Source organism: Alligator sinensis, unplaced genomic scaffold, assembly GCF_000455745.1.
Source record: "Alligator sinensis unplaced genomic scaffold, ASM45574v1 scaffold154_1, whole genome shotgun sequence".
NCBI classification, from domain to species: Eukaryota; Metazoa; Chordata; order Crocodylia; family Alligatoridae; genus Alligator; species Alligator sinensis.
In genome coordinates this window covers 107,775-121,097 of record NW_005842072.1, presented here as the reverse complement: position 1 = coordinate 121,097, position 13,323 = coordinate 107,775, and the positions used below count along the sequence as shown (strand labels likewise).

Below are 13,323 nucleotides of genomic sequence, written 5' to 3'. Positions count from 1 at the left end.
ACAAGAAATAATGGCCACAAGCTAGCAGAGAGCAGATTTAGACTGGACATTAGGAAGAACTTCTTCACAGTTAGAGTGGCCAAAATCTGGAATGGCTTTCCTGCCTATGCAGGGGGTTGGACTCGATGATCTGTTGAGGTCCCTTCCGACCCTAACATCTATGAATCTATGAATCACTAGACAGTGGCCGGCATGGCCCCCTGAGGCAGAGAGGGCAGGGAGGGTTATTCCCCGCTTTGCCCCTGAGGGACCACAGCCAGGGTTTGCTAGTCCTGACTGCTGCCAATCACTCCCTGCATGGGGCAAGTGGTGTAATAAGCTCCCTCTGTGTCCCCTCTGCCAGACACTGGAGGGAGGAGGGAAATAATCCCCCTCCCTGCCCCCTCACCTAAGGGGGCCATTCCAGCTGGCCTCTGACCATGCCCCCATCACTGCCATCGGATCAGCCAGGGGGCAGGGACCATGACAGGGGCAGCTGCGGGCAGGAGCAGGGCAGGGTGGGCAGAGCTGCCACAGACTGCAGGGTGAACAGAAACAGCACTAGGGAGAGCTTGGGGGGATATGGCCACCCCTCCAAGCCCCAGTGCCGCCACTCACACTGCACAGTCTGTGGCAGCTCTGACCAGTCCTCTGCACTCCCGCCCCCACCCACAGTGCAGCCCCTCCACTGGGAAGAGGCTTGCACTCCCTGGGAAACCATGAGAGAGGCTGCTGCCTCCGTCACGGTCCCTGCACCCTTGCTGTTCCAGTGACAGGAGTGGGGGCATGGCTACTGCTGGGGCTGGTCATGCCCACTCAGCACAGCTTCCCTACGGCTGAGAGCTGCTTTAGTACCCCCTGGCTTCTGGGCTGAGCCACTGTAGGCATGTGCCTGCATTTCCTGGGTGAAAATGGAATGTCTATACACTTGCAAATTGGTTCAGCCTAGGCAGGCTAGACTAACCTGCAAAGGTTAAATCAGTTCAGGCTCCAACTTTTTTAATATCTGTCCCTAGCCGAGTCCTTGGCACACAGCTGGGCTGGGTGGTGCCATGCTGTATTCCTGCCTACCAGCTCATGGTGTTAATCATCTTAAAAGGTTTCCTTTTAATGTGCCACATGGGTGGAGCTGGTGAGGCTTCTGCCTGACCTAGCCACATACTGGGGACTTGGGATGGGGGAGGGGGACAAGGGAGGAACAAAGGTTAGGTTGCCCTAACTTTTAATCTCTCTGCCCAGGGCTGGGCAATTATTTGGGCTGGAAGACCACTTAGGGAGTTTTGTTGAGCTGTCGTGGGGAGAGGAAGGCGATGACCTGGCCCACAGCACCTCACCCACACTCCCTACGTGGTCCTCTGGCCCAAATACTTGCCAATATTGTCTCCTATTTTTCTCCTCCTTGCTGCATGCTGATCTCAACAAGAGTAATTGTATCTCTTTGTAATAATTGAAAGTGCCTGAACACCCAGAAAAATCCATATTCACTTATTTATTTATTTATTTATTTATTTATTGGGACTAGTGGTATAACTAGAGCAGGATGACCAGGGCAACCACCATGGTCACTGACTTGGTGTGAGTTGCAGAGGGCAGGAAAGAACAACTGCCATGACCCATACAATCACACTGCTGGCACAGTGGCAACCAGAAGTTACCACTCCTCCTGTGTGTGTTAGCTACCCCAGGTACCAGGTCATGCCTGACCTCTGATTTATATCTCATTCCTCTTACAATTCCAGGATACTTTTCTTTTTGCCTCTTTCTTTTATGGGAAAGGCCCAAAAAGGATAGGCGCGTTGATTTTTTTTTATATCAATCTCTAAATACTGATCATGTAAATTATGAGAAGTCTGTCTTTCTTTTCCCCTTTGCTGTACACATGAACACACATGCACACACAAATAATTGCATTGCTTTTGCAGGTGCCTACGTAATAGTTACAAGGAAGATAAAAGAATGATAATTCTTTGATTGGAGATATCATATTAACATCCTCCAGATTTATAAAGTGGATAACTCTTTTCCTATCTTCATATCCATTGGAAACAAGTAATGTTTTTGTTAAAGTGCATCTTCCAAAATGTTATGGCTTAAAATGCAGTTTATAGCAAGCAGAAGTTTTCCAATGGCTAAAAAAAATTTGAGAAATTTCCACATCAGGGTCTTTAATCCCCTTCCCTGATCCCTGAAGAGAGAGGCCATCTGCAAATACAGGAGGGACTTTCAGAAGTTCTGAATGTCAGGATCATTCTGGTTCCCCGAAACCAGTGGTATTGACTTTAATGAGAACAAAGGTTGGTTAGCAGTAAATATTTTTGAAAATTATGCCCTACAAAGTTTCTGTGGACTTGAAGCACCTTCAGATGTGTACTTGGGTTTAGCATCCAAGCATTATATTAGCTGGGCATTAAGACCCATTTTGTGACTGCTTCCTAAATTTAAAATAATAAAACAAGAAATAAAACTTAACTGAAACCTATCCTTTGCAAGTTTTTTCTGGGTCCAGCTGCTGGTATAATAGAGCTCAACTAATGAAGGAGCCACATGCAGTTATTATTTGACTCACTTTGTACCTGTGCAGATATATTTATATTGGAGAAAAAGACAGTGATCAGTTTCTTCATCAGGTTTGTGGTTGGTTTGTTTTTTCAGAAATTAAGTGCCAGCATGAATTGTGTTATTAAAATAGAAAGACAATTTTATCCAAAAGGCAAGGCAGCAAAATGTACACCTGGAGAACAGAAATGTATTCTAGTCCTAATGAGGATGATATAGTCTTGTAAAGGTTCAGTTAACAAGACCAAGAAAGGTTAGGAAGTAATGAAGATTTCACATATCAGATGTAGACTGTGGAAGGTTCTTTATGCAATTATCAAACACTTTCTATATTTTACTTCCATGAATTACAGAAGTTCAGTTTTGAGCCAGTCCCTTTTACCAATTAAAAGAAAATAAGGCTTGGGAGAATCATGTGTTAATGGTACTGGAGAGTGAAGCCCATTAAACCTGGATAGGTACAATCTAGGCAGGGACTAATGCAAATTTCATCACACCAGATACATCTACACATGCTATTATCATGGAGTAATAAACTCCAGTGCACAGAACACTGGTGTTTATTGCTCCCAGGCGCCATATTGGAACATGCACCCAGGACTGCAGCATGTTGAGCTGGGTCAGAGCAGCCCTGGCTGGCAAGAGGCCCAGGGCCCCAGCCTGCTAGCCTGGGGCTGCTCAGACCTGGCTCAATGTGCTGTGGAGGGGCTGGCTGGGGCACGAGGATGCTACAGTGCAAGGCTAGCCATCAAGCAGCTCTGCACGTATGCACCCTCGTACCCCAGCCAGGTCCATCAGCATCTGCACGTGCATTGCTGTTCACTAAAGATCACCGCCACAGCATAGTATTTGTGTTTACAGGTAGTAACCTGTGGTGGAGTTAATTAGTTCCCTGCGGCCTAATAGGGCAGCACATGTAGACATTGAGAATTCACTGCAGAGCTAATTAGGCAACTGCAGTAAAGGTCTCGTATAGATGCACCCACTGTCTCGTTCAAGAAGCTGGAGCTGAAAGCAGTAGCTCTAGAGATGAAAGGGTAATAAATATGGCTGGTTGGAAAAAAATCAACCAACAGTTGTTTTCTCATTGCATTTTTGACTGAACATTTTTGATGAAAAAATGTCTGCCTTACACTGGAAATGTTGAGTTTTCATGAAAGCCCTTTTTTGGCCCCAAACTAGTTCTTTTCTTCTGAAGAGAAGTTCAAATATTTTACAAGACTCGCCCCCAGCAGAGGTTTATACTCAAGTAATCCTTGTGGATTCAGTTCTGACCCTTCTGATGACTGCCAAAGCAGTACAGATTATTAGAGGGAACTCTGTTTTTAGTGCTTATGCCTTTCCTCTAGCACTAGCTTAAAACTACTAACTACACTGAACATTGGTTTGAGACTACATTGAACACCAGATAATTGTCGCATGGTGGTAAATTGCAGGGATTAGTATCCTGGTTTAGATCCAAGCATTATCCTTGTTCTCAATCTTGTTCTTATTACCATTAGCCAATCTGTTTTGCTGGCCCTTCCTTGAACTCCTCTGCCATGTTTTATTTCTTCTTCTTCCCCATCACTTTGCTGCATATTGTCCACCTATATTGATATCGTTTGATTTATGTTGCAGAGGGGATTAATGTGGCCTTATGTTTTTTGTGTAAGCAACATAAAAAACTGACTTTTCTGCTCCACACTTTTTAATAAGCAAAACCCTTCATGCCCTTTAGAAAAATGGGACATTTTCTTTTTTAAAATGTATTTTAAAATTCCAGATTTCCTGGTACAATACATTGTTTTAGACCAGCAGCTAGAGGATTCAAGTGATTTGAATAATCTCTGTTTTTTCTTGCTAACAATGATCAGGTAATTTTATATTAAGTAATAATAAAGGAAAAGACCCACATTCAGTCTGCTTAATGATATCTTTCCCTGGCATAAACTGAAGCCCAGTGTTCCCTGGCATGGAAAGTAAACTGGACGAGGGGAGGATGAATCTGTGGAAAATAAGTTGGCAACTGTCTTCCACTAGCAAGCTCTAGGCATTCAACATGGCCTGAAGATTGTACTCAGTGGAAGGGGCTTTGCGTCCAGGGCCGCCCGGAAGTTAATTGTTTCAGTACATCCCTGACAAACTTTTTACCAGTGGACTGTCTGTGAAGCCCCAGCAGGACCAGAAGTGTCCCTTATCTAGCAGAAACCTTGAAGGAGGCACCTATCCTTATGCCATCTCTCCTTCCTTGAGGCTGAATTCCTCTCATGAGCATAAGGCCTTGCTGATGTAGGGAGGTTCGGGAAGTACCTCTTTGAATCAGCAGAAGGGAATTAAGCCTAACATGTGTGCACTCAGAATGCAAGAGATGTTAAACACTTCCTTGCAGTCATCATCTGTCTAAAATCTCTGGAAAGCTGTGGTACATGCTGCTTACTCTAAAGGGTTGTTTACGGATTCTCTTTGTATGTAGCTTTTAGAAGTCAAATGTCTCCCCTCATTTGAAGAGGATGGTTAATGCAATACTAAGCTTCCCTTTGTTTGAACCTTTGGCCATTGTGCTGTACTCTGCTGTTAGAATTCTGAACTTAACTGGGAAAGAAGAGACTGTAAACTCCATTTTCACATGTGGGCCTTGAAGTAGGACATACCAGTCCAACATTACAATTTACAACGTAGCATTTAGGACTCAACACGTCTATGTGCCAGTCTGGGTATCTAAATGAAGGAGTTGGATGTCCTGTTAAAATCCCCAGAACTGTAAACTGAGCCCAGTAAACAATGCCTGACCAGCCAGAACGCAAATGCTGGGAAGGAAAAAAATTATTGGGGTACAAGCCTTCAAAGTTTTAATAAAATGGAAGCTTTTGTGTTGAGAGTGGTTATTATAATCAAGAAATGCTTTGTCTTTTGCAAAAAAGAAGGGAGGGGGGGGTAGAAAATCTGAAAGGAGAGAATACAAATCCATTTTAAGAATTAGATAGTCCCTATTATTTGTTGCTTCCCTGCAACTCTGTAAGCATGTTCTAAGTATAAATACCACCTACTCACTAATAACATACTAGAGAGAAAACTATAGATGAAGCATGGGTGAGGCATCTAGAAACAGAGATATACTGTATTTAATTTCTTATCTAAATGAGAAGATTAACAGAAGCCAGCCATTTAAGTATTTTTGTAACAAAGATAATTTACTGGGTATTTTCTTTCAGATGTTTTATTGACACCTATTTTTCCTTTTCAACATAGAAAAAGCTGTATTTCATGCAATTATTTCTCCATGTAGTGTTGTTTCTCCTCTTTTGTTTCTTATTTTAGCATTTTTTTTCCCCACATGAATGTTAACTATTCAGAACCCCATGAGAATTTGAATTCTATATTAATAACTTTACAACTCATCATCTCTTTCCTCTGAAGAAGACTGAAGTGCTGCCACATATATTTTGTTTAGATTTACTGTAGATTAAAAGCTGATTAGATAGTATTACAAGGTATTAGAAAGCACAGCTTATATAATAAGGATTTTTTTTTAATTTGCGTTGAGCACTTACAGATTTTTACAGTTTTCCATGGAAAGGGAAATGTTAAACATTTTAGAAATCAAAATCAGATCATAATCATCTGACATGAAATAGCAGACTATCCATCCAGTCATGCTTCTGCAACTCAAGTGCTAAGTTTTGTAGTGTTCAAATCAAAGTGGAAAGGGCTCCCATTAGCCTCCTGAAAGAATTCAGTCACCAAATGTAAGGGAAATTTGGAGTAGTTGCATTTCATTGAGCAAGTTCCATGCCTCTCCATATGCTATTAATGGGTACCTAGACCCAGTATCCCTTTGTACATGAGGTTTAACAGTTCCTAGAGGAAATATTTCATGGAACTGTATTATGCTTTTTTGCTTGTGGGTGAAGGCTTGCATTGGTGGTTTGGAGGAGTCCTTTGGGTAACAATTGCCTATAAATGCCAGCAATTGGACTCAGTGGCCCACAAGCATCTGTCCAGTTCTGTGTTTCAGTATCATCCATTCTTCATTGGCTTCATCTTATCTTTTCAGAGCTAGCTTGCAGAAAACATCTTATGCAGCAGAGCTGAATACTATTTTCTGTGTACCCCTTTGCCAAAATTCCCCAGGGAAGACGTTTGAAATTTGCCAGACTTAGAAAAGTGGTGCCCAAATGCACTATCACCTGGAATATATTCAAAAGCCATAAAAATCAGGAACAATTCTTAATGACTTGTGTTCAAACCTCTTTGGGAATTTTGTTGCTATTGTGTCATTTAATGTAAAAATATTTTGCACAATGCTATCAGCTAAAGACATAGACCAGATAAATAACTGCAGTATTTTTCTAAATAAACCTTCAAGCCAGAAAAAATCTCTTCTGCTACCACGTTCTTTATTCTGTCCACTTTTTCTTGAGGATCGATAACATTTTACCTGCAAATATGTTGTGTGTCTCAGTTATAAAGGATTTTATATTCTGTCTGGGTGGGGGGAAGGTATTTTTGTATTGATTTTTTTTTCTTCTGTACTAAGGGAAGAAGTACACATATTCCTTAAATCCTGGAGCCCTGGATCCTCCTGTCACATATCACAAACTACCATAGCACACTAATACCCATCTGACATTTCAATGTCTATTGGGCTAACAGAAGGAAAAACTAGAAAACTGAAATATCTCTCTTCCACTCATAGGGTGCATCTACACGTTACCCTATGGCAATGTTATTACTGGACTGGTACTTTTGGAAGTACTAAAACACAGTGCAGTAACCATCCATACTGCACCATACACACAGCGCATAATTATTTTTAGTAGCTACTTGCCGTAGTGGTGTGCTATAACAGAAGAGCACACCAGTATGGTGAAGTAGCTGCTGGTCACATGTAGACACCCATGGATGCTATGTCACTGTAGTGTGTGACTATGGCAATGTAGTATCACATGTAGACATGCCCATAAGGCACTAGAGTTACTGGAACTTCACAGCAAACCAATATTAAACTGCATTAATTTAGAATTAGGGTTGTTATTATTGCTTATACTCCAGTGCCTAAAAGGCAAAGATATCAACAGTGAAATCATCCGACATGTGGGTTTTGATAGTTGGTGTGACTGTCATAAATTACGTTATAGAATGTAATTCTGTGGGAGTTTCACAGCTTTGTAACAATTAAGTTTAATCAGTTTTCCTGCCAATCAAGCTGGATTTCTGTCTCATTCACTCTAATGTCCCTTTCCGTGCATAGCCATACACCGTTTTGTTAGGGTGACATCTACTTCAGCATGCATGGTCCATGAAAAGCCTTCTCTGCACCACAGCAGTGAGGATGGAGAGAATATCCTCACATACTCTATAGTCAGCAGAATTTCCCTGGTCGTTGGCACAACAGATAGCCCAAAGTCATGAGGATAAGTCTATGGCTTTTCTGTAGTGAGCAACCTCCTCTAGAGGAAGATATGGCCAATTGGAGGGTAATCACCAAAGCAATGTCAAAAACAAAATGGTGTGGGTATACACATGTGTACTGGGTGAAAGGGGAGTTTCTTGCAATTGATGAGTAAGGCAGATGGGAGAAGAGAAGTGACAGAGGCAGAAGGTCCTTTGTTCTTCAGACCTCATTTGACTTGAAAGCATTAATAAGTCTTGGGTGGTGGTTTTGTTTCTCTGTTGCAGTCATCTTTAACCAACAGCGACATCATCTTTGTGAAGCTTCATGCCCCATGGGAAGTCCTAGGCAAATATGCAGAAGTAATGAATGTAAGAATGCCTTTCAGGTAGGTGTAAATAAATTTTGTGTTAACCTCCATATTCAAAATTTACTGTAAAGATAATGTAGAACTAAAATTAAATGGATGCAGAAAAGCTATTCTGTGAATTGTCTCACAACTTTAGAAAATATGAAAAGATCGACAGAGATACTATATTCATTGCTATTTCTTGTTAATGCCTGCAATTTCCATACAGTATCAATTTTAAAATAAGGCGAACTATAGCAGCGCTGCTGTTTTTCATGGGGTATTCTATTCTTAGGCCCTTTAACCCCTTCACTGCCGGAGCCCCCTGCATACTCGTGCGCTGCTGTTTTTTAAATGGACATTTCATTGAAATTGGGAGGTCGAGACGATCCAGGTACGTACGGCAGCACAGAAGGTGCATGTCTGTTGGACGTATCTGGTATGTTCAGCACCTGTAAATTGTCTGTTCTATAGTATAAATTAAGGGATAGACAGAATAAAAATAAGTATCCAATCTAAGAGAAGAATGGCATTCAGATAGTAAATATGCTTCTATCTTTGGAGAAAGAATAGAAATTGTATTGTATGCTGTTGGTGGCTAAATTAATTTAATCTGATCATACAGCTTTTTTATCTTTTTATCAAACATGATTTATATGACAGATCTCAATTTTGATGTTAAAGTCTTATTTTTCTCTGTTAAAATAACATTAAGGGCTTCACTTGAACTCTCCAAGCTTCTAAACTGAGAAGGCCTGATTTTCCTCACACTTAATGGGAATTACATCTCATCTAAATGGAGTTATTTCTGATTTATCCTGGTATAAACAAGAGAATCAGACTCAGAATATGCAAAGAATGAATGATCTGTGATGAAAGCTGTACCCAAAACTTTATGGATGTCCCTTTCTCATTTTGACATTAAAAAAATACCGTTTATATGCTATAGACCATTGTATTTTATTAGGAAATCAGTCTGTGGGCTTGTCTACATGTGGACCTTTTATGTAGTATTAGCCTAAAATCAGCATTTTTAAGTCGCACGAAGGCCGTGTGTCCACAAGTATGCCCCCTTAATGCACCTTAAAAATGGCAATTTGGGGTTAATCCCACCCAAATTTGATACCTGCTTAAAGCAAGTACCAAATTTAGGTGTGATTAGCTAGGTCACATTAGTCCCCATATAGACATTTAATGCGCATTAACATGGCTATACGTGGGCTAATGTGATTTAGCTATATGAGCCTAAATATAATGCACATTAAATCACGTCAATGCACATTAAGGCATCCAAAATTGCTTTAATGCACCTTAAAGAAAGGTGCATTAAGTTTAGGCACATGTAACTGCAGTTGACCCTTGCCATTCATGGGGGATACGTTCTTGTATCCCCTGCAAATGGTGAAATCTGCGAATAAGGCACTACGTTTATGAATGCAGTCTGCATTCATGAACACAGTGCCCCCGGCGGCTGGGGGTGGGCACAGCTCCAGCAGCAGTGGCAGGAGCCCAGCAGCAGCAAGCACGGAGCTCTCAAAGAGCTCCTGTAAGTGTATAAAGTGTATTTAAAATGTGGGTTTGGCATTTATAATTGAATATAAATTTATAAATATTTGAAACTGCGAATGCCGAACCCACGAATAGCGAGGGTTTCCTGTACATATGTAAACATGCCTTGTATGTACTAGAGTTTTTATTTTAAGACAAACTCTTTTTTCCCCTTGTATGTGCATGTTTAGTGTTAAAAAGGAGAAAAAATTGCCAGGATATTTAGTGTCTAATTTTTTTTTTCTAAAAGCATGAAAGAAATAAGTCAAGTTAATCTTTTGATGCCATTGGCGTTACCATGGGATGAAGTTGCCCCAACATATAATGGTAATAGCTCCTGCTTGTCAATCAGAGCATCATCTAGCAGGAAGTCAAATTTTAGTTTTTATAGAAAACTTGGACCTTCCTGATCCATACTGCTCAGATGTGTCAGTAGACAGCAATGTTAATATAATTCAGAATATATGAAAATCTATACAAATATTAAAATGATTTCTTGACATGCTGCGTATTTTCATCTCTATTCTTTGAACAGTCATTGCAAGATAGGAAGCCAGTAATGTATATAATATATTTATAAAATTACGAAAGAGAGGCATACTGAAATGTTCCAATAGAAAGTTTTTATACTAAATAACTTTAAAAGAATTTGTTTTCAGAAGTGTCCATTAATTTTAGTTACCTCTATTTCCAGAGTGCTTAATTGAACACACCAAGGAACTAGTTTCCAAGTTTAAGTACAGACATTCAAAAAGTCCAAGGCAAAATTGATCCAACTTACATGGGTTTCTCTAAGCTGTGTAGATTAGATCAAGAGTGAATGGAACACACATTTGCCCTTCAGTGGGAGGGAGGAACATGCAGATGCTTGCAGTGGCTGAGACTAGAAAGCAGGGGACACTCCCACATGCCTCTCAGTGTGCCAGATATTGCCGAGGGCATCTGAGTGCAAATGAGTGGGGCCCATCCTTGACTGACTATCATGCACATGCCCCCAACTCCCTGCTGCCACCATGGACTTTCCCGTGCACCCAGCCAACACTTCCAGGAGAACCCCAGAGGGGGTCACCATGAACCCCACCACCATCACTGCCAGCTGAGCTGTCAGGCATGCCATGGTGACTCACTCTGGGGCTCACCTGGAAGCCTAGGTTTGGGAGTGAGAGAGGGTCCATGGTAACAGCAAGGGGTTGGGGGGATGTGCATGGCAGCCAATCAGAGGTGGCCTGGCTCTGTAGAAGGAAGGGGCCTAATCCTTCTTCTGAGGGGCTCAGTCCTTCCTTCTAGGGAATACTTCTGTCCCCACTGCCCAGCACGAGCCTCCTGGACTGTCCAGAGCATCTTGCTGAAGCCCAGCACCAGCAGCAGCTGGCAAGATGTGCCAGGCAGTGAGGACAGGAGTGCTCCATAGAAGGAAGTATCAGCTTGGCACCAGCAGCAGCTGAGGGGCCTGGTTCTTCCTTCTATGGAGTACCTCTGCAAGCCTCCCGGGCTGCCCAGCACATCTTGGCAGCTGCTGCTGGTGCCAAGCTGCAACAAGACATGCCAGGAAACCTAGGAGGCCCTGCACCAAGCAGCAAGGACAGGAGCACTCTGCAGAAGGAAGGATTGGGTTCCTCAGTTGCCGCTGGTGCTGTTCTGAGGGGCCCGATCCTTCCTTTTATGGAGCACTCCTGTCCCTGCTGCTCAGTGCCAGCCTCCCTTCCTGCCCCGCCTTGCCTGCCTATATCTGTGCTGGCTTGAGTCCATGACAACCCAAAGTAGCTAAACACTCCACAACTGGTAGCACATCTCCCTATGAGGGGGGCAAGCAGGGTGGGAGGCACAAAAGCCCCTGGGATGCCAGCAGACAGCAACCTAACATGAATTAATAGGGGATCTGGTACAAAGTTTGATCTAACCTAAACTGATTAATTCTGATACTACATCCATCCAAGTCTATTTCAGGCCTGGGTTCTGCCATTTTTAAACCAGTCTATGTGCACTGAATTTCTGTCCTGTTACAGGTTTGGCCAGATTTTGGCCCCTTACACCACCGTATATGTAATGTATATACTTTGCCCAAACCTGTTGCCTTATTCACAGTTCCCAGTAATTTTGGTTAGAATTGCCAATACATTACACCATATCAGGAGAAAACACCTCTGCAGTTGGTACACTGAGGTTTGAAACTGGGCACCCAAAATGAGTAACTATTTCTGAAATTTGGGATAGAATCCAAAAGAGCATGAGTGGAATTTTCCAAAGCCCTGGGTTCAGTGGGGGTATGATGAACATTTGCCTTCAGTAGGAGCAGAGTTAGATTAAAACTGAATGGTTTTGAAAAGCTCATCCTTAGTCCACACTCTGAATGATAAAGATTTTGAAACTATATAACATTATTTAAATTCTGAATTCTGGAAAGTAACCCAGATCAGTAACCCTTTTTTGTATCTCTGTGGTTTAAAGCAGCAATACAACTTTTATTTTAGAAACTTGCCAAACAATTTCTTCTGGGTCACTCATGGGCATTGCTATGTTATTTTAGAATATTGATAAATATGCAGAATGAGTTGTGTGGTATGAACCCTTCCTTTTACAGAACTGGTATAAATCAGCATTAAATGATGGAACATTTCAGAATACATAGAAACCACCTTGATTTAATAATGACCTCCAGTGGATGACAAAAAAGTCAGACTTAAGGAGCAGGGGACTGGAGTTCAATAAGGCATCCAAATCTTGCAGTAAGATATATGGTTAACAAATTCACACCTGAAAAGACCCTAGAGGTTTGAATGGCTTTAAGATTCAATTTCTCTTCTGAAAGAACGGGCAAAATTCTTAGAGGTACTTTGCATAACTGAACAACAAGAGATGAGCAACTGGAAATTGGGGTGGAATCTGGCTCCACCCAAACCTGATAGGGAGATCACTCTGCAGGCCTTTTGGGACAGGAAGCATAAAGAAGCAATCTGCTACTAGGCCAAAAGAATCCAGTGCAATGCACTTGTCTGACTGCTTACTGGCCCCTCACACACATACCCAGTGCCACACAGCTTATTCTACTTTCAACTGAAATAAGCCATGCCTGTATGAGGGGTGGAGAGACTGGCTGCACATTGGGCCATGTGCCAAGCACATATTGATTGCCAAGCACGTATTGATTTTGCTTGTGCAATCTAAATATCCATCTGTTTAGGAGGATACTTCCCTCATATCCACCATTTGTCCCAATATGTACTGCATGTGAGGGTATATCTTAGTTATTTAGTTACTATTATACTGCATTTTTAAATGTTCCCCTGTTTAAATAGCATATCATTTTTGCAAGTCCAATTTTAATGATTAAACTATTGATGTGAAAAGCACATAGTTTAATTTATTCATATTTGCATTTACCCAGTAAAAAATTTACATCCATTTACTGAATTCTTTGACATGGATCTGTTTCTAAGTCCCTGACATCCACACATTTATAATCGCTGAAAGAAGAAGGAAGTCAAAAAATTAGCTTCATGCAATTCAACCAATGGCA

General features: G+C 41.7%; 1 protein-coding gene across 1 annotated transcript in view; it reads left to right on the top strand.

Annotated features, from left to right (window-relative positions):
• The window catches only part of ANO4 (anoctamin 4), a 377,211-nt gene that overhangs the window by 259,134 nt on the left and 104,754 nt on the right, over window positions 1–13,323 (top strand). The window contains exon 8 of the mRNA XM_025204196.1: window positions 8,197–8,297. Within this exon, the coding sequence (XP_025059981.1) occupies window positions 8,197–8,297 (101 nt within the window). The remainder of the gene's footprint in view (window positions 1–8,196; window positions 8,298–13,323) is intronic.